The 22,448-nt window shown below is 33.7% G+C and overlaps 1 protein-coding gene across 15 annotated transcripts in view; it reads right to left on the bottom strand.

The window, feature by feature from the left end:
* CCDC18 (coiled-coil domain containing 18) overlaps nt 1–22,448 on the bottom strand; it is a 106,364-nt gene that overhangs the window by 53,361 nt on the left and 30,555 nt on the right. For 14 of the 15 annotated variants that reach the window (XM_035718010.2, XM_025417614.3, XM_025417610.3 and 11 more), the window contains 8 exons: nt 21,926–22,086; nt 17,309–17,529; nt 16,039–16,149; nt 14,851–14,982; nt 10,319–10,453; nt 10,072–10,149; nt 4,870–4,986; nt 2,389–2,556 (listed from right to left, as the gene is read on the bottom strand). In XM_035718010.2, coding sequence (XP_035573903.2) covers nt 2,389–2,556; nt 4,870–4,986; nt 10,072–10,149; nt 10,319–10,453; nt 14,851–14,982; nt 16,039–16,149; nt 17,309–17,529; nt 21,926–22,086 — 1,123 coding nt within the window. The remainder of the gene's footprint in view (nt 1–2,388; nt 2,557–4,869; nt 4,987–10,071; nt 10,150–10,318; nt 10,454–14,850; nt 14,983–16,038; nt 16,150–17,308; nt 17,530–21,925; nt 22,087–22,448) is intronic. The other variant, XM_025417608.3, reaches the window with a different exon arrangement.

Below are 22,448 nucleotides of genomic sequence, written 5' to 3' on the forward strand. Positions count from 1 at the left end.
TTCTCTGGTCAAACTATGTTGCTTTCCTTCTTCACAAATTCATTCATTCATGAAGACTTCTAAATTCCCAACTGCTCTCAAACATTACCACTTGTATTTGCTCCTATTATTTCGTCTGTTCTCCTACAGTGAAACACGTATTTTTTTCCTACCATATAAGTCAAATTGCTCCTGACTATCACTGCTCTCTCTTCTTGGCTTCTTTATATTAGCATTTAAAATGTTCAAGACATTCCCATTATGAAAAACTATCCTCCATACCTCTACCTCTCTCCAACTACCACCACCCTTTCTTTCCTCCTCTTCAAAGCCCAATTTCCCAGTTTCCTATTCTTGTTGTATCATCTTCTCACTTCTCATTCACTCCCCAAACCAAAGCAATTTAGCCATTCTACAAAACTGAGCAGTGTCACTAATGACCTCCATGTTGCTAATTCCAGTGGACATTTCTCAGCCCTCATTTTACTTGATCTTGATTTCAGCAGCCCATGGCACCAATTATCATTCCTTATTTCATGAAATACTTACTTTGGCTTCTATGTACCATATCTCATAGAGATCTGTTCAAGTTAATCTTCTCACCTCTTATTCTGTATTTTCTCCCTAGTTAAACTCAGACACTCCATGTTTTCAATGAACATCTACATGACTGTGCTCTTCAAGTTAATTCTGGCTAATGGCCTTAATATCCTCTCTGCTCTTCTAAAACCTCTCACTAAAGAACTGAATACAGATTATAAGTTATTAATTCTACACTTCTAATTCAAGTTCCAAGAATAAAATTAAAATAGAACCCAGGTAAAAACTAAAGAGAACCATCTGCGTTTTATTAAATAGCACACTCATAAAGCAGAAAGAATCTAAAAATGAGTAATAATCTGAAAGGATCTAACATGTAATCTATGCATACTGGGAAATAAATGAAAGGCAGAAAGAGAATTCTGTATACACTGGAATATTTACTCCAAATACTAGAGAAATTTTGAGATAGAAACTTCTTGGGCAGCTCAGGTGGCTCGGCGGTTTAGCGCTGCCTTCAGCCCAGGACCTGATCCTGGAGACCCGGGATCAAGTCCCACTATCAGGCTCCCTCATGGAGCCTGCTTCTCCTTCTGCCTGTGTCTCTGCCTCTTTCTCTCTCTCTCTCTGTGTCTCTTGTGAATAAATAAAATTTAAAAAATAAACAAAAACTTCTTTAGACCCTCGAAGAAATTAAAGAACATACAAAAATCTCTTAAAGATCACAAAGAAAAAAAAATTACCAAATGAGTATACAAATGAATTGGTAGATTTATGGGGGAAAAAAAGAGACGAAAGCCATAATATCATTACTGAAATGAAAACAACTTCAGAAGGAACAAGAATTTTAATCAATTCTGAAAACCAGAGTCAACAACAAGGGACTTAGGAAGTGGGAATCAAGCGCAGAAGAGATGAAGAAATGCTTTTGGATGAAGCTGAACAGTAGGCATAGCAAACAATAGGTCTAGACTTTAACAAAGGGATGGAAAGCCACAGAACAGCTGTCTCTTAAAAAAAGAAAACAGGGAATACCTGCTTCATATTTCTGAATGCATTGAGAGATTCTTTAGTTCCACTGGAGAGGCTGAAGATGAATTTAGAATATATAAATAAAAAGTCATCCAAATTACAAAAAGGTAAGGTGTTGTGAGATTATAGGGAATGTTTTTTAATTTATACATTTTTATAAAGTTTGAAAAAGAAAAAACAAAACCAAAAATATGAAATAGCTGTCCAAAGAATTCAGATGAACTGGTAATGAATGAAAGAGAAAAGATTCAACTCTAGTATAAAATTCCTAAGATTCTTTCATTGTAGTTATCATTTAGTTTTAGAAATAGTTTCCTCGGCAGCCCTGGTGGCTCAGCGGTTTAGCGCCAGCCTTCGGCCTAGGGTCTGATCCTGGAGACCTGGGATCGAGTCCCATGTCTGGCTCCCTGCATGGAGCCTGCTTCTCCTTCTGCCTGTGTCTCTTCCCCTCTCTCTCTCTCTTTTTCTGTGTCTCTCATGAATAAATAAATTAAATATTAAAAAAAAAGAAATAGTTTCCTTTGGAATTTTTCTTGTAGTACACTGCTTTAGCATTTCTTTGGGGTTATCACACATCCTGATCCAAAAACATGATTGAATGAAGAAGTCTAAATTATAACTAAGTTCCATAGATGATAAAAATGTGCCCATAGCATTAGAGATGTAGGTTAGAATACACAAAAATAGAATTTTACCTATTTTTCAATGTTAAAATAGAATATTTCTTAGACTAGGAAATCTTTTCAGGTAAACAGCAATTAATAACAAAATATTTATTACTGATTTTTAAAATTTCTATTTCATACAAGTGAAACTATTTTGACCAATAATATATACCTGTTTTTCAAGTTTAGTTTGAATGTCTTCTAGCTCTCCGTTTCTAATTGTTTCTTGTTGTAACATTTGCTGCTGTTGCTGAAGAGTATGCTGTAGAATAACATTCTGCTCAGCAGTCTCTTGAAGACTGTGATTTTTTATCTTTAGTTCTTTCTGTAAGCAGTATACCTAACAAATATATAAATTTCTCATTAAAATGACATGTCAAATAAAAAGCCGTAAAATGTCAAAGTAGTCTTCCTTCTTACCTTCACGTGTCATGTGGGATAATTGTATTTATGGCTATAGTTTGTTACATGGAAGGGCAGGTTCATTTTTCTGATGGGAGGATACATTAGAAGGGTCTGTTTATACGACTGACTCTTGGATGGTGTCTGGGAATGTGGCTTCTGAAACATTCCCTAAGTGATGAGATTGTTTTGGCTTATGGCACTGAATCACACTTTCCTTCTGGGAGTTTCTAATTTTGATACTTGTCCTAGGTGACTAGCCCCCAGTAAAAATCCTGAACTTTGAGTCATAAACAAACTTCTCTGGGCAGAAACACTGCACACACATTGCCACATTTCACTGCTAGAGAAAGAAGCATGTTTTATGTGACTCCTCTCAGAGAAGGGACAGAACCCAGGAAGCCATGGATTTCTCCACGCTACATATAATGAAACTTTCTCCTTACTGATAATAAACTACAGGCATATAAGCACTGCATAAATGTTAGGTGCTATTTATTATATTATTGTTGTAATAATTGTTGTAATTGTTGTAAAACTATTGCTGTTGTTTATAAAATGGTATCTCAGTAAATCATGCAAATATTCACGATCCAAAAAACACATAAAGGAGGGGCACCTGGCTGGCTCAGTGGTTGAATGTCTGCTTTTGGTTCAGGTCATGACCCCAGGGTCTTGGGATCAAGTCCCACATTGGGCTCCCTGCAGGGAACCTGCTTCTCCCTCTGCCTATGTCTCTGCCTTTCTCTCTGTATCGCTCATGAATAAATAAAACCTTAAAAACAAAAACAAAACACATAAAGGAATGACAATATCAACTAAGAAACTGTATTCATTCACTCCACATATTTAAGGCTTGAATATGCTGGTCCTCAAAATTGCTTTAAAAGATACCTTTAAAATTATCTGGAAGTATTTACTAGGAAGGAGAAAAATTCCCTTTGTCCTAATAATCCAAATCCAATAAATCTGCCAAAAGAAATTATGTTAAAATCAAATTAATAATGCAGCATAATTTAATATTTATTTTTTAATATTCTTTACCTGCTCCCAAAAGAGGAAAAGTTTAATAAATGATGATATATCAATCTGATTTAAAATGATGCAACCACTTAAAATCATAATTTAAAAGACAGGAGCAAATACAATATTTACAAAATGAAATTAAGGGGGAAACCCCCCCAGAATTACATTTCACTAACATAATTATGAAAAACAGGCAGGCACATAGACTACTGAAAGCTTAAGTATTAGAAAGTGGATTGTAGGTAAATCTTTAAAAAATTTCTTATTGTTGCTTACATAACAATTTTTAACATGAAGGAAAATAAAAGCCTTTCTTTTAAAGCAAAAAAATCTTTCCAATAAGTATTCCAGAAGAAAGAATTTTTAAACTGCTAGAAAATAGTAGAAGAGAACTCTGACTTGGTCCTTTCTTCTAATTATCCAGTATCTCAATAATTCATCTCAATAGAGAAAGTTGAATTTCTAAATCTAATTCTCAATCCTTTAGACAACCAGAAAAAGCAAAAACAAAATGAAAAAACTTGAGGCATTTTATACTTCTAAATCTAAAACAATATTCTAAGTGTTAATCATTTTATATTACTCTCTATATTAATCATTTTATATTAGAATTACTCTAAATAATTTCATCTTCTGATTCCCTCGAAATAGATAAAAGAATCAGAATTTAAGGTGTCATATTTTGTGTTGCACTGAATTAATGTTTGTTATAAACAAAGAATATGGGACACCTAGGTGGCTCAGCAGTTGAGCGTCTGCCTTTGGCTCAGGGCATAATCCCACAGTCCTGGGATTGAGTCCCACATCGGCCTCTGTGCATGGAGCCTGCTTCTCCCTCTGCCTGTGTCTGCCTCTCTCTGTTTCTTTCATGAATAAATAAATAAAACCTTAAAAAAAAACAAAGAATATAAAATTAGAATTTATATTTTAATGTAAAGATTTTATATATTTATCTGAGAGACAGATTACAAGTGGGAGGGAGGGGCAGAGGGAGAAGCAGACTCTCCTCTGAGCAGGGAGCCACTATGGGGTTCTATCCCAGGACCCGGGGATCATGACCTGAGCCAAAGGCAGACATTAACTGACTGAGTCACCCACATGCCCCTTAATGAAAATTTTTTTTTTTATCAGCTACATTAAGATGTACTTTTAAAGAATATTAAAAAAAAAAAACTCAAAAAGAAATCATGTGAAAAATATGCTATTTACAAAAGTGCTAATTTACCTCTTCAGATTTCTTCTTTAGCTGCTTTTCAAACTTTTCCTTATTTCCTTCTAATTGATTCAAATGCAAGGCAAGTTCTTCCTTACAAATTTCCAGTGCTGAATCTAGTTGTCTGACCTAAGCAGGAAAAAAGTAAAAAAAGAAAAATCAATTCATAGTAATGAGTGCTTATTATATATTCAATATTTTACAGGTTTATGTTACCTAAATGCTTCAAACAGTGAATACTCAGCCCAACTTAGGGTACAAAATGGTATTATAGAAAAGATTTATTTAGAAAACAAATTTTTCATTGCAAATTAGGAGATCGGAGATTGAGGTCCTGAAGAATAAACAGAACATGAACAAGTGAAGAAGGGCATTCTGGGGAGAGGGAGTAAGTCCAGAGACAAGACAATGTGAAAAGGAATGGTGTGAAGTTGGCAATTTAGGGTATGAAGAGTATCAGTTTATAGGAGATGGGTATTTGGGAGATTAGATTGGAAAGACATACTGGGGCCAACTGTCAAGAACCTGTAGACCAAATGCCCTAAAACACTAACCTAAAATGGTAAGCAATATATAAGCCTATTCCTTAAGTTCCCTTGATCAAGGAAAAAAGCACTGGTGTACTATGCTAATAATTCTATGGAGTGAATATTCTAAATATGATGAAGTCACTAAGAAAATGAAAATGTTTCTGTAAGCTGGAAAAAAAACTTAGGAGGCTGCATTTGTTTTGAATCAATGAAAACATTTTCAGAAAGGCAGCACCGTAACTTGGTTCAATAGCTGCAAATGCTTTACACTGTAACCTTAATAATAAAGAGCAAATGAGCAAAGAGCAACCCAAATTCAGTAACTTTTTTTTCCACAAAAATTAGTTCAAGGGCCAAAATTTGCACATGTGATCCATATCCCACATGTCAATAAGATGCCTGTCTTGCTCCTTTCTTACTATAATTTTGAGCTTTTCGGGAGTGTTTTTCCCCCCTTAAAGCAAGCATTCTTATAAGTCATCTTGAAGGTGTAAAAGAAATCTCAAGATGAGACAAAGAGAAAAATGCTCCCTCTTGCAGATACTATTTATTCTATATCATAAAATTATTCTTGCAACTCATTTCTAAATAGACAATCTTGAAAGACAATTTTTGAAGACAGTCCCTCTAGTCTGTGAGTATAACCATTAACAGCTAAAGAGTTGGTAATTTTGAATTATTATCCTTGCTAATAAATTATTGCCCTAGTATAATAATTTTTAAATTAATGTTTGTTTTATGAAAGGTATAAATACTTAAGAGTTTTCTTTCTTTTTTCTGAGGTTTTTGTTGTTTTGAGTTTTCTTTCTGAAGCGTGAGAATGAGCACTGGCACTTGTATCATCCCCGCACACAGAGAAGAAATAAAATCTGGGGACTGTCAGAATACCACACCTGATAATTAATAATATAAAGACTAATTCAGGCAATATTTATCACTAGTTATTAAAATTACTGGTTATAGGTTGTTGAGGAGTGGGGCATTCACATGGCCTGAAAGAATCACTGCACATTTATTAATTATAAAGGAAAAAAATGTGCCCTTCACATGGTGAGATCTGGCAGCAATCAGCTTAAATAAAGTGCCAATATTGGCAATGCCAGTAATGGGGTGGTTTGACATGTGCTTCCTGATGGGAAGCAGAAGAACACAGTATAACTCATGGGATGTTCTAGTTGACCCAGACTTTTCAGAAGATTCAAGAAGAATAGGAGAATAGAGAGTGAGCTTAGGGAAACCTAAAGTGCCAAAATCAACATGTAAGTATAATTGAATCCTAGGCTGGAAAAAGAACAAGAAAAATCTAAAGTAGTGTTTTTAAAGGTTTTAATGAGCATACAAGTCAGCTGGGCACCCTACTGAAATACAGATTGTGAATCAGTTAGAAGGACAAGGAATAGGATGATATAAAACAGGAGACATGGGCTCAAAATATAATGAGACACTCACTCTCAGGGTCATGCCAAGTGCCAACATTACACTTATATGACCCTGAGAGTAAGCATCTCCCTAAATTTTGCATCAGAAGTAATTCACTTCCTTCACCTTAGTCCCAATTCTGGTAGACCTGGGTTACAACCGAAATTCCACAAGTCAAACAAGTTCCTAAGTGATGTTGATGTTGCTAGTCCACAGATCATGCTTTGAGTAACAAGGCTACAGAATGACTTTAAATAATTGGAAAAATTTCAGTACGGACTGTGTGTTGATTGATGTCACTGAATTAATTTTTACTTTCTCAGGTATGTAGAGTGGTATGGTCACATAGGAAAAAGTTTCTGTCCCCAGGAGATGCAAGTTTAAATACTGAAGGTATAGGGGCAGCCTGGTGGCTCAGCGATTTAGCGCTGCCTTCAGCCCAGGGCCTGATCCTGGAGTCCTGGGATCGAGTCCCACATCAGGCTCCCTGCATGGAGCCTGCTTCTGCTTCTGCCTGTGTCTCTGCCTCTCTCTCTCTATCCCTCTCTCTGTGTCTCAAATAAATAAATAATTAATCTTTAAAACCAAAAAATAAAAGTCCCTTTAAAAAAATATTGAAGGTGTAGAGTTATGACATCTGCAACCCTCTCTCAGGTGGTCTGGCAAAAAGGAAATGTGTCTGTATGAGACTGGGTAGAAGCCTGCAAAGTGGGTATGTGCATACATGTGTATAGGGAGATATGAAATGAATGTAGCTACAGTTTAACAGTAAATCTAGTAAAGGGTACACAAATGTTCTCTATACTTTCTATTTTTTTGTAGGTTTGGAATTTTTCAAAATAAAATTTAAGTAAAATTAATAAATCAATTTAAAAAATAGTAAAAACCATTTACTACTCTGTTGAATTTATTATTTGAACAAGGGGTTTGAGAGTCTATATCTCATATGGATAAGCATCATTCACCTCATACCATTATAAATATACATGTATACATATGGACATGAATGAATAGAAATGAAAACAAAGACATTGCTTTGTTGAACCAAAGAATTTCCTCAGAAGTATAGTATGGGGGTAACCAGGTGTGAGCTCTACCTACCTACCTTCAACAAAAGCAGCTAGGTTCTTTTTAAATTTTTTTCCACTTACAACTTTCTTTGGGAAAAGAAAAAAAATCCAGAGTGGAACATAAAAACAAAACAAAAGAAAATAAGTAAACAAAACTCTAAATCTAATAAGCAACTTTCTCAATATTCTATTTAACAACATGTAACATAACTGCTTTAATTTATTAGTTTCTTGTTCTTGTTCAGAATTTTCCCATCAATCTTCTACTTCTCATTAATCATACTTTCATAAGTGATACAACTTTAAATTGATTCTTAGAAATCTCTTGCAGATAGAAAATTAATAATTTTTGTGACTTCATTAGCTTTATTTGTACTTCCTTTGTTAATGGTTGGATTGACGCATTTTTCAAGAATTTGTCGATTGTGGGACGCCTGGGTGGCTCAGCGGTTGAGCATCTGCCTGTGGCTCGGGGCGTGATCCTGGAGTCCCAGGATGGAATCCTACTTCAGGCTTCCTGCATGGAGCCTGCTTCTCCCCCTGCCTATGTCTCTGCCTCTCTCATGAATAAATAAATAAAATCTTAAAAAAAAAAAAAAAGAATTTGTCGATTGTAAGAATATATTGATTTTTTTTAAAGACTTTATTCATGAAAGACACGGGGGTTGGGGGGGGGGGGCAGAGACACAGGCAGAGGGAGAAGCAGGCTCCATGCAGAGAGCCCAATGTGGGACTCGATCCCAAGTCTCCAGGATCATGCCCTGGGCTGAAGGCAGCGCTAAATCGCTGAGCCACCAGGCTGCCCTTTGGTTATTTTTTAAGAATTCATTACTTTTAATGCAAAGAACAAACAGAGGTACGTAGAGGGACATAGCCAAAAGTCAACAAGGGAAAGTGGTAATCACATAATCAAGAAGAAACTAGATTTGTAACTTCAATTTTGTTGCTATAAATATCCAGTATGTTAAGTTTAATATAGCTTGAGTCATAGGAATGTTGCTTCTATATTTCTTCCTCATTTTGGTATTTGCCCCAGTATTAGAGCTATTAAGGGAATAAAATCCAATAACATAATTTATTCTTACCGATATTAATATCTGGTTATTAATATATAAAAATAAACTACTAGATGGGTTATATAATTTAATAAAAAACAGGAGTTAAATAGCAACATTGATTTTATTTAATGAAATTATTTTATGCCTATAACTTTTATGATTTTTTCATGTTAATGATCTTAGAGACTATTTTTACATGAGGAAATGAATTGACATGGCGTTAAATGTTAAGTTTTGGAGAGTACTATACAAAGTTATGGATAAAGATATAATTGTATTTACACAGGCATATTTGGTAACAAAATGGATTAAATACAGAGTACTAGGCAAAAATAACACTGAATTTTAAAAACATTCTTTATATTCAATCCATATATCACAGAATAAAGATAACAGCAACTTTGGACTTGTTTTTAACACTAAAAATACAAGGAAGAAATATCAAATATAAATACTTATTAAACTCTCAGTAACTGAGTATGTGCTGAGCATTACATGTATCTCATTTCATCTATTATTCCTACTGACCCTTCTCTAGAGTATTATAATCTGTATTTTATAGATGAAAAGTTGAAATTCAGAGAGCTTAAATAACCTAGCCACTGTTAAAGTCAACTAATAAGCACCGTGAAGTCAGAACGGAAACCCAAGGCAACTTAGCTCCAAAACCCATTTTTTAAACCACGAAGACAGAGTAATTACAAAACTGTATTTTACCTGGAAATTTTGATTTCATCCCCTAATTAATCTTATAGCAGAACTGGTAAAAAGAAGCAAAACTCGACTGCTTATATATTCCTCTCCCTTCACTTCCTCTGTTAATTCTTTACTGATAAGTAGCTATGCTTAAAAACACATTTTTTGTTAAAAAAGAAACCTTTCTTAAGGCAAAAAACAAAAAAAAAAAAAACAAAAAATAGGGTAAACAATCAACAAGCCAGATTACCAAAAATCAAATAATTAAGATCATAATTCACATTGAAGAAAATATATTTACAGAAACTAAATTCACTCACTCAGGTAAAATCTTTACCTGCAAATTGTTATCTAAATAATTTTTACAATTTATAGAGAAAAGTATAAAAGCTACAGAATGTCCCTATTAAGAAAAAAGTTTTTAAAAATTAGCGTACTAGCCTTGATTGTTTCTTCAGATACTTGGTTCTGTAATGTTCTCAAAGCTTCATCTTTTTTCATGTTTTCCTTTTCCATCTCCTAAAAACACACAGATTGGTAGCAAAAATATGAGTATATGTATAAATATTCTAATTTTAGCATTACTAATGGGCTGCTAAACAATTGATTTAATTAGAATTGAAGGTAGGTTACAGAAACATAAATGATTAGTCAGCTTTAAACAGCACTTTTACAAAGGTGATTTTACCCCTTTGCTTTCTGTCAAGAGTCGGTCTAGTGATTCAAGATGATGCTGTTTACATATTATATCTTGCTGCAAAATGGACATAGTCTTTTCTTGTTCTTTAAACTGTTGGTCTTTCTTCTCTAGTTGAGATTCAAGCTAAACATATAAACACAATTTATTAACTTTCATATAATTTTTTTAAAATCATGAAACATTTTAAATAGAAGATAAAAACACATGATCCAACTACAGTTGACTCTTGAACAATGCAGAGTTTAGGGGGGGCTGACCCTTTTGCAGTTGAAAATCTGTGTACAACTTTTGACTACACAAAAATTTAACTCCTGAGAGCCTACTCTTGACCAAAGCCTTACCAATAACAGAAACACATACTGATTGTGTGTGTTGATTAACACATATTTTGTATGTTACATGTATCATATTCTTATAATATGCTAGATGAAAAGATGTTATTAATAAAATCATAAGGAAAATACATTTATAGTACTGCTGCAAAAAATCCACAAATAAGTGGATCCATGCAGTTCAAACTCAAGTTGTTCAAGAGGCAACTGTATATGCTGTCTACAAGAGACTCACCTGAGATCCAAAGACACAAACATGTTGAAAGTGAAAGAACAGAAAAAGATATTCCATGCAAATAGTAACCAAAAGAGAGCAGGGATACCTACACAAATATCAGATAAAACACTTTAAATCAAAAAAGGTGGTAAAGACAAGGAGGACATTATTTACTAAAAAATTCTAAATAATAGTGAGATATAATAATTATAAAATTTATTCATGTAATGACAATCAAAATATACAAGGCAAAAACTGACAGAATTAAAGGGAAAAATAGTTATACAAAAATAGTTGGAAACATCAGTACCCCACTTATAATAATGGACAGAAGACCAGACAGAAAATAAGGAAACAGATGACTTAACATAATAAACCAACTAGATCTAATAGACATATACAGAACACTCTACTCAACAGAATACACATTCTTCTCAAGTGTAAAGGGGACATTTTGCAGGATAGACCATGTTAGGCCACAAATGGAAGACTCAACACATTTAAAAGGACACATACCATTCAAAGTACCTTCTCTAACTACAACCAGATGAAATTAGAAATGATGAATGAAAGGAAAATTTTAAATTTTTTTAAGATTTTATTTATTTTTTTGACCGAGAGAGAGTGAGTGAGCGTACAAGTAGGCAGAGCAGCAGGCAGAGGGAAAGGGAGCAGCAGGCTCCCCGCTGATCAGAGAGCCTGGTGCAAGGCTCGATCTCAGGCCCTGAGATCATGACCTGAGCGGAAGGCAGATACTTAACTGACTGAGGCATCCAGGTGCCCCATGAAAGGAAAATTAAAAAATTCACAAGATTGTGGCATTAATTAAACAACAGATTTTTAAACAACCAATGAATCAAAGAAGAATTCACAAGGGAAATCAGAAGATAATTAGGAGACAAATGAAAACAAAAACACAACTTACAAAAACTTAAAAAGGACACAACCAAAGTGGTGCTAAAGGGTAAATTTACAGCTATAAATTTTTTTTTTAATTTTTATTTATTTATGATAGTCACAGAGAGAGAGAGAGAGAGGCAGAGACATAGGCAGAGGGAGAAGCAGGCTCCATGCACCGGGAGCCTGATGTGGGATTCGATCCCGGGTCTCCAGGATCGCGCCCTGGGCCAAAGGCAGGCGCCAAACCGCTGCGCCACCCAGGGATCCCTAAATTTACAGCTATAAATGCTTACATTAAAAAACAAAAAAGATCTCATCAATAATTTAACTTCAAAATATAAGGAACTAGAAAAAGAACAAACCAAACCCAAAGCTAGTTGAGGGAACAAAATAATAAAGATTAAAGATCAACAAAATGGAGAACAGAAAATAAAGAATATCAATGAAACAAAAAATTGGCTCTTAGAAAAAAATAAGTAAAATTGACAAATATTTAGCTGAGTAGATTAAAAAACACAGAACTCAAATTACCAAAATCAGAAATGAAAGTAGGGATTATACAAAAGAGAGTACTGTGAATAATTGTATGCCCAGAAATTGAATAACCTAGATGAAATGGACAAATTCCTAGAAATATAAAACCTACAAAGACTGTATGATGAAGAAATAGATCATCTGAATGACCTATGGCTGGTAAGATTTTAAATCAGGAATCAAAAATCTCTCAACAAAGAAAAGCACTGAACCTGACAGCTTTGCTAGTGAATTCTACCAAACATTTAAAGAATACCAATCGTTAGGGATGCCTGTATGGCTCAGTCAGTTGAGCGTCTGACTTGTGATTTCTGCTCAGGTCATGATCTCATGAGTCATGGGATCAAGTCCGGCATTGGGCTCTGTGCTCAGGAAGGAGTCTGCTTGAGAGTCTCTACTTCTGCCACTCCCCCCATCCTTGTCCTCTCTCTCAAATAGTAAAATATAAAAAAAAACAACAAAAATCTTTCTCAAGCTTTTCCAAAATAAGTTAAGGAAGAGAGATCACTTCTTAACTAATTCTGAGACCAGTTTTAACCTGACACCAAAACCAGACAAAGACACTAATGGAAAACTATAGATCAATACCCCTTATGAACATTAATGCCAAATGAATATAATATTGATAATTCAAACTTAGCAGCGTGGTAAAAGGATTGTACACTATGATCAAGTAGGATTTGTTCCTGGAATGCAAGGGTGGTTCAATATGTAAAAATCAATCAATGATTACATTGCCATATCAACAGAATGAAAGAAAAAAAAAAACATGATCATCTCAATTGAAGAAAACCTGACAAAATTCAACACCTTTTCATGATTAAAACACTCAACAAACTAGGAATAAAAGAAAATTACCTTAACATAATAAAAGCCATATATGGAAAACCCACAGCTAACATCCTACTCAAAATGGTGGAAGACTGAAAGCTTTTCCTCTAAGATCAAGCACAAAACAAGGATGCCTCCTCTCACTTCTATTCAGTACTAGAAGTTCTAGCCAGAGCAATCAGTGCCCATCAACAGATAAATGGATAAGCAAAACGTGCAATATACAGACAACAGAATATCACTCATTCTTATAAAGGAAGTAAATACTGCAATATTTCATAATATGGATGAACTTCAAGGACATTATGCTAACTGAATTAAGCCAGTCACAAAAAGACAAATACTATATGATTCCACTTACCTGAGGTACTTAAGGTAGTCAAAATCATAGAGACAGAAATAAGTAGAATGATGGTAGCTACGGGATGGGGGGAGGGGATAATAGGAGGTATTGTTTAACAGGTACAGAGTTTCAGTTCTGACATATATTCCACAGGTCCCTAGGCTCTGTTCTTTTTGCCAAATCTTTTTTCTCTCTGTTGCTCAGATTGAGTAATGTTATTGCTCTATATTTCAAGCTCATATTTTTTTCTCTTATTCTATAAGAGTTCCATTCTATATTAAATCCACCCAAATAATCTGTTTTTTACTTAGTCTTATGTTTTTGGTCTCACACGTTCTTCATTACCTTGTTTTTACTCTTTTAAACAAAAAACACTTCTACTCTCAATCCTCAAGCAATTAATATCTCTAGTGGAAAAGAGTAAAAAATCACTCTTACTTTAATAATGTCAAAAATAATTATTAAACTGAAAGGGCAAGAGTAAAAAAAAAAAAAGAAGAAGAAGAAATGGCAAGAGTATTATTTAAGAAAGCATTGTAAAATGATCCAGAAGTAATGGGATGCTAATTATAGTACTGGCTACTATTCTATGTCTTTGTTTCCTTCTTATCTAAAAAAGAAAGTGAGCTAGTTATGTTTAAGGTTCTTTTCAGCTTTCATATTCTAAATATACATTGTATCTACTTGGAGAAACACAGTATCTTTTTTTGCCATATACTTAACTCTTTATTTTGTTTCAAGTTTTTATTTAAATTCTAGTTAGTTATAGTGTAATATTGGTTTCAGGAATAGAATTTAGTGACTCCTCACTTACATATAACATCCAGTGCTTATCACAACAAGTGTTCTCCTTAATAGCCATCACCTATTTAGCCTAGCCCCCACCTACAACCCTCTATTAACCCTCAATTTGTTCTCTATAGTTAATAGTCTCTTATGATTTGCCTCCCTCTTTCTCCCCTTCCTTATGTTCATCTATTTTGTTTCTTACATTCCACATATGAGTGAAATCATATGGTATTTGTTTTTCTCTGACTTATTTCTCTTAGCATAATATACTCTACCAGATATTTGCAACAGCCACTCTGGGAAATAGTATAGAGGTTCCTCAAAAAGTTAAAAATAGTACTACCCTATGACCCAGGAATTGCACTAATAATTTATTTACCCAAAGGATACAAAAATACTGATTTAAATGGGCAAATACACCTCGATATTTATAGCAGTACTTAACAAAAGTCAAATTATGTAAAGGGCCCAAATGTCCATCAACTGATGGATACACACACACACACACACACACACACACACACACACAATGGAGTATTATTCAGCCACAGAAAAGAAAAACATAGTATCTTACTCTTTCAATCTGCTTTTCCATTTCTTTATGCTGTTCAAGATGAATTTTCTTGGCCTTTTCAAAAGCTAAACAAATTTTCTCATGTTCTGTATTGATATTAGTTTCTAGACTTCTTATCTTTTCATTCTTTTCCTAGAAATACAAAAACACTTTAATGTCTCTGCCTCTCCCTCTTTGTGTCTCTCATGAATAAATAAAATAAAATAAAATAAAATAAAATAAAATAAAATAAAAAATAAAATAATAAAATAAAATATAAAATAAAATAAAATAAAATAAATAAATAAAATAAAATAAAATAAAATAAAATAAAATAAAATAAAATAAAATAAAATAAAATGGACATCTGGGTGGCTCAGCGCTTGAGTGCCTGCCTTCAGCTAAGGGCATGATCCTGGAGTCCCAGGATCGAGTCCCACATCGGGCTCCCTGCATGGAGCCTGCTTCTCCCTCTGCTTGTGTCTCTGCCTCTCCCTCTCTGTGTCTCTCATGAATAAATAAACAAAATATTAAAAAAAAAAACACACTTTAAAAGAATATAATTAAGAACTAGTTTTACATAAAAGAATATAAGTAAATCATTAAATTTGTCATATTCTATTTTTTGAAGACTCACAGTAGTGTATAAAACTTCAAAAATATTTAAACATTTATTGAAAAGATAAAATGATTATTTTTAAAAACTGTATCAAAATGAAAAAAAAAATTAACTATTTTAGTAAGTGGCTGGGGTGCCTGAGTGGCTCAGTGAGTTAAGTGTCTGCCTTAGGCTCAGGTCATGATCTCAGGATCCTGGGATTGAGCCCGTACTGGGCTCCCTGCTCAGCAGAGTCCATTCTCCCTTTCCTTCTGCCCCTCACCTTGCCAGTATTCTTTCTCTCTCTGAAATAAATAAAGAAAACCTTAAAAAAAAAGATTTACTATTTTAAAATACTGACAAGCATATCAAAGAAATATACTATTTCCTTCAATTCTACTAGAATAAAAACAAGAAATTACAGGTAACAACTTGCCATATAAGCCTATAAACTTAAAAATGCAGAAACAAGAAAATGAATCCTCAGAAAAGTTTAGTAGAATTTATATTTTTCTATTTGGTATAATGTATGACAATGATTATAAAACATGCTGTCACAAATCAAGTGCCTTAAAGTCACAGTGAATTTGTAGCCAAACAGTAATTTTTACCATAAGCTCCTGTTCTAGTTCTGCATTTTTTGCAGCAATAGAGGAATAAGCAACAATTTTTTCTTCCAGCTGTTTTTCGAGAGTTAAAAGTTGAGAACATTTCTTTGTCATCTGAAAACACATTGTAATAAATAATCAGTTTTTAAAAATAAATGACAATTTAGAAGAAAAATAGTGAGTGAAGACTGGGTATATGACAGATTGTTCTAGCTATGTAATACATAAATAGTTTAATTCTGACCCCATGTCCAAAAAGGACTTCATCCTAACTCATTTCTTAACAGTAGCTGTTAAAGACTGACATTAGTATAATAAAATGTTAACAATAGCTATTTCTGGTGGTAGAATTATTAATAATTGATTTTGTTCTTTGTCCTTTCTGTATTTTCAACAAAACTGTGCTAATTTTGTATTTAAAAAGTTATTAATCTCAGTACTAGATTATTTTTAAGTAAGCTATTGCCTATAATTTAGATTTAGACTAAATCTCTTTTTCTAGTACTTACATAATGTAAGTAATCCCACAGATCTTTTCCTCAGTCTAGGCTACAGATTTTACAAAGAGAAATCAGACATTTTAAAAGTACTCCCATAGATGGCATCAGCCTCAGTTTAAAGTGTGAGTATAACATATACACAAGTGGTCCTGGTCTATAATTACCTGAAAAGGTGTCCTTGTTCTGTTCTCAATAGAAATGAGAATCAGATATTCACAAAACACACATTATGCAATTTTCAAAATGTAATCCAAGCATATCAAATTTATATGCAGTTGTTCACAAATTCAGATTCCTGAACATGACTCCATACCTACTGAATCAGAATCACTAGAACAGTACCCAGAAATCCACATTATTTAATAGGCTTCCCAGCTGGTCCTGCTGTTAGCTAACATTCAAAATCCTCTATTATCACTCCTTTTTTTTTTCCCAATGACATAATCCAAATTCTTTACTTGTAAATGTTTGTTTTTGTAAATGTGTTTTAGCCATATTAACTTATACTTAGAAGAAATAATAGACCACAATACATCACAAGTTCTATCATATATGAGACCTGTTAGCCACTAGAGAGTAATTTCTTACTTTTAACATAGATTATAACCCAAAGGTTTCCAAATATAATTTTAAGAGGATTTATAAATGATGTGGTACCATTAATTTTTTTTAATGTATAAATCTGGACTTAACACATACAACTTTTACAAAACTCTATAATATCTTTTTTTGTCTCCAAAGTTAGTACATATGAACAGCTCATTCAAGCTTACTTCACTTTCCAGTTTGCTAGAGCTTGAAGCTTTCTCTAGCAGCTCCTCTTGTATCAGCTGAAACTGACTAGTTCTGTGAGCCATATTAACCTTCAAATCAGAATTCTCAGCTTCTATTTGCATCAACTTAGTACGTAGTTCTTCTATTCCAGAAGCAAGTCTTTGCCTTTCTTTTTCATATTGCTTGCTCATAGTATGTTGACGGTCTTTTATTCTTTCTGCTAACAAACATAAAAGGAAAATTATTCTGTATAAAAACTTAAAGAATAAAAACCTATTCAATGTTGAAAGATTTAATCATAAACAAATAATTTCTCATCCGAAGAATTCTAAAAGAAATGGAGAATGAGACATACATTAAGGAAAATATAATGAAGGAGCATGGTAAAGAAGGTATTTCTATTACTAAGTACATCACAAAGAAGGAATAAATTGCTCAAAGTCACTCACTTTTCTGGACTATTCCTTCATACCAGAAAAAGCCTTTCTCTACCTATAAAAGTTCCCATTTATTGGATAGAAAATGTAAAACAAAGCATTATTTAAAAGAAAGTTGTCCTGTTTCCTTAAACTGAAGTTAACCATAAAATTTCTCTAGATAACCTGGCATCAAGAATATTTTGATGAAGTGTATATAGCTGCAAGTTCACAAGCCGAAGGCAAGGGAATCCTTTCTAAACAAAGGTAGTTGCTCAAATACATCCTTTTTTCACTACAAACATATAAATCTACTCCCACCTAAAAGTGATTGAGCTTTCAGGAGTGCTTTAAAGAGGCATAATGTATACATAGGTACAGAAATTAGTAGAGATGCACCATGCCTTCAAGGGTTGCATAAGTGCTATTTCCTATCAATTTTCCATATCCCTAATATTTCACTTACTAGACTATCATTAGCTCTATACTCTTTGATGTAAGATAATTTATGACATATTCATCAACACCTCTACTAACTAGCATTCATTTTGCTAATAATCTCATTACTCATCCCTATTCTCTCTAATTACTTAGATATCTAATTCTCTCTGCTGTCATTTTTCCTGCCACCAGCCAATCATATTTGAAGACAGACCATGATAAGTTGAAGATACATATGTTAACCTCTAGGGCAACCATTAAGAAAATAAAGAGGTATAGTTAACTAATCAACAGTAGAGACAAAAAAATGGAATATTAAAATATAATTGATCCAATAGAAAGCAGGAAAGATGAATAAAGGCCATTAGAATAAACAGCAAATGGGATGCCTGGGTGGCTCAGCGGTTGAGTGCCTGTCTTCGGCCTAGGGTGTAATACTGGAGTTCCAGGATCGAGTCCCACATCAGGCTCCCTACATGGAGCCTGCTTCTCCCTCTGCCTCTGTCTCTGCCTTTCTCTCTCTCTCTCTCTCTCTCTCTCTCAAATAAATAAAATCTTTAAGAAAAAATAAATAGCAAACAAATATCAAGATGATAGTTTCTCTCTCCCTCTGCCCCTCTCCCTCCATGCTCTCTCTCTCTCAAAAAACAAATCTTTTTAAAAAATAATAAATAGGGATGCCTGGGTGGCTCAGTGGTTGAGCATCTGACTTTCGCTCAGGGTATGATCCCAGGGTCCGGGATCGAGTCCCACATTGGGCTCCCTGCAGGGAGCCTACTTCTCCCTCTGCCTGTGTCTCAGTCTGTGTCTCTAATGAATAAATAAATAAATCTTTAAAAAATAATAATAATAAATAAAAATGTACTTTACTGAAGTAATATTTACTTATAGTAAGACACACCCATTTAAAATATAAAATTTGATATTTTGTCAAATGTTTCCCTTGTAATCATCACCACAACCAAGACATTTAATATTTCCATCAAAAGACATACAAATGGGGGGGATCCCTGAATGGCTCAGCGGCTTGGAGCCTGCCTTCGGCCCAGGGCGTTACCCTGGAAACCCGGGATCAAGTCCCACGTCAGTCTCCCTGCAAGGAGCCTGCTTCTCCCTCTGCCTGTGTCTCTGCCTCTCTCTCTGTGTGTCTCTCATGAATAAATAAAATCTTAAAAAAAAAAAGACATACAAATGGCAATAGACACATGAGAAAATGTTCAGCATCATTAATCATCAGGGAAATGCAAATCAAAACCTCAGTAAGATATCACTTCACACCTGTCATAATAGCTAAAATCAAAAACACAATGAACAACAAACAAGTGTTGTTGAGGATGTAGAGAAAAAGCAATACTCACACACTGTTTGTGGGAATGCAAACTGGTGCAGGCCCTTAGAAAACAGGATAAGTTCCAAAAAAAATTAAAAGCAGAATTACCATATGATCCAGTAATTCCATTACTGAGTATATATCCAAAGAAAATAAAAACACTAATTCAAAAAGATATACACATCCCTATAGTTACCGCACAATTATTTATAACAGCCAAGATATAGAAGCAACCCAAATATCCATCAATAAATGAATGGATAAAGATGATGGGGTGTGTGTTTGTGTGTATATGTGGAAAATGGAATATTACTCAGCCATAAAAAAGAATGAGATCTTGCCATTTACAACATGAATGGCCCACGAGAATACCATGCTAAGTGAAATAAGTAGGAGAAAGACAAATACTGCATGATTTCACTCATCTGTGGAATTTAGGAAACAAATGAACAAAGAAAACAAAGACAAAAAAACTATTCTTAAATATGAAGAACAAATTGGTGGTTGCCAAAGGGTGGGGGAAAGAGTTAAATAGGTAAAAGGGATTAAGAGTACACTTCTCATGATGAACACTGAGTAATGTATAGAAACGTTGAATTACTATATTGTACACCTGAAGCCAACGTAACACATTATGTTAATTATACTTCAATTAAAAAAAAAAATCACAACATTGTTTCCTTCAGGATTCCTTATACTCCTCAGTTTTCTTTGGGTTTAATTCTGTCTTTAATTATTCTTATGGTGAAATGTTAGATTATAGATTTTAAACACTTTTTTCTTTTCTAAAATGTAAGTATTTAAAGGTATAAACTCATCTTTAGGCAATGTTGTAGTTGTATCCCACCAATTTTTATATGTTATATTTTCATTTTATTCATTTCAAAATATCATGATATCTCCTGTGTTTATTTCCAAGTATTTAGAATTTTCCAGGTATCTTTTTGTTACCAATAGTGGACATCAATTCATGAAGGAACCTGAGTTCAGTTTTTAAAAATGTTTTAAGACTTACTTTATTGGCCAGCAAATGAACTATCTTGATGAATATTTTAAATGCACTTGAGAAAATTGTGTATTCTGGTGATTATTGGGTTGAGTGACTGTCAATCGTATTAAACTTGTTTATAGTACTTAAGTCTTCTTTCCCCCCTAATGATTTTCTGTGTACTTGTTTTTTTTTTTAAGATTTTATTTTTTATGAGAGACAGAGACAGAGAGAGACAGAGAGAGAGAGAGAGAGAGAGAAGAAAGAAAGAAAGAAAGAAAGAAAGAAAGAAAGAAAGAAAGAAAGAAAGAAAGAGAAAGAGAAAGAGAGAGGCAGAGACACAGGCAGAGGGAGAAGCAGACTCCATGCAAGGAGCCTGATGTGGGTCTCGATCCCGGGACTCCAGGATCATACCTGGGCTGAAGGCAGGCGCCAAACCACTGAGCCACCCAGGGATCCCCCTGTGTACTTGTTCTAACAGCAACTGAGAAAGTAGTCTTGAAATCTTCAATATATATGTGGGTTTGTTAATTTATCCTTCTAGTTCTGTCAGTCTCAACTCTGCTTTGTTCGAAATTAGTATAGTTATTCCAGCTAATTTTTTTACATATAATTGACATATATATAATGTTGTATTAGATTCAGGTATACCACATGATGATATACGTATATATTTTGAAATGATTACCACAATAAGTCTACTTAACATCCATCATCACATATAGTTACAAAGTTTGGGGAGACAGGAGAGCTTTTAAAATTTACTCTCGCAACAATTTTCAAATATACAATATGGTATTATTAAGTATAGTCACCATTCTATACATTGTATGTCCAGGTCTTGTTTATCTTATAACTTAAAGTTTGTACCTTTTGACGACATTTACCCATTTTTCCCACCCCTAATGCTTCCCTCCGGCAAACACCAATTTGTTCTGAGTTTGTTTTGTTGTTTGTTATTTTGCTTTGACATTTTATACATAAGTGAGATCATCCAGTATTTGTCTCTTTGCCTAGCTTCTCATTTAACCTAATGTCCTCAAGGTTCATCCATGTTGTCACAAGTGGTAGGGTATCTTTTTTATGGCTGAATAATATTTCATTGTATATATATACCACATTTTCTCTATCCATTCATCTGTTGATGGATGTTTAGGTTGTATCCATATCTTGGCTATTGTAAACAATGCTGCAATGAACACAGAGTGCAGATATCTTTTCAAGACAGTGATTTCAGATGTCAGGTAAATTCTCATCTCAGTAAAGTACATTTTTTAAAAATAATGCAAACTTCAACAATTTTGAAATTTTTGTTGTCTTACCAACCCACAACTAGTACTACCAGATTATCAATAATAGAAACTAAACTTCCGGTAATCCATTTCTCTAAAAAACTATCATAAAAGACTTAGAATTAAAGAATTCAATTTAATACACTCACCTAATTGATTACCTCCTAGTTTTACTGGTTCTGTCTCTAAACTATTTAATTTGCCACTTTCATGTTTGTCATTATAACCAATAAGACTCTGAGATAATTGATTTGCAGCCAAGTTTGCCTGAAGCTTTTGAATTTCTGCCTCCTTTATTGCCAGCTTAATCCTGGAACAAAATAAAATACACCAAAATTAGAAATATCCTATATAAATATCTCATACCATTTTTACCTTTCAAGTTAGCAAAAATTTTAGAACTCTGATATTTATTAACTACTGGGCAAGATGTGGAAATTCTTAATACCATTAAGTGGAATGTAAACTAGTTCACCTACTTTAAAAACTTGATAGTACATAGTAAAACTAAAAATGTACACATACCATTACCCAGCAATTTCACTTTTAGGAATATATACTGGAGAAACTCTGGCATATTATAAAAGGAAACATGTAAAGGTATATATTTTGCAGCACTGTTTCTAATAGAAGAAAACCAGAAACAAGGTAACTATCAATAAATAGTGATAC

This window comes from Canis lupus, chromosome 6 (genome assembly GCF_003254725.2).
Source record: "Canis lupus dingo isolate Sandy chromosome 6, ASM325472v2, whole genome shotgun sequence".
Lineage (NCBI taxonomy): Eukaryota > Metazoa > Chordata > Mammalia > Carnivora > Canidae > Canis > Canis lupus.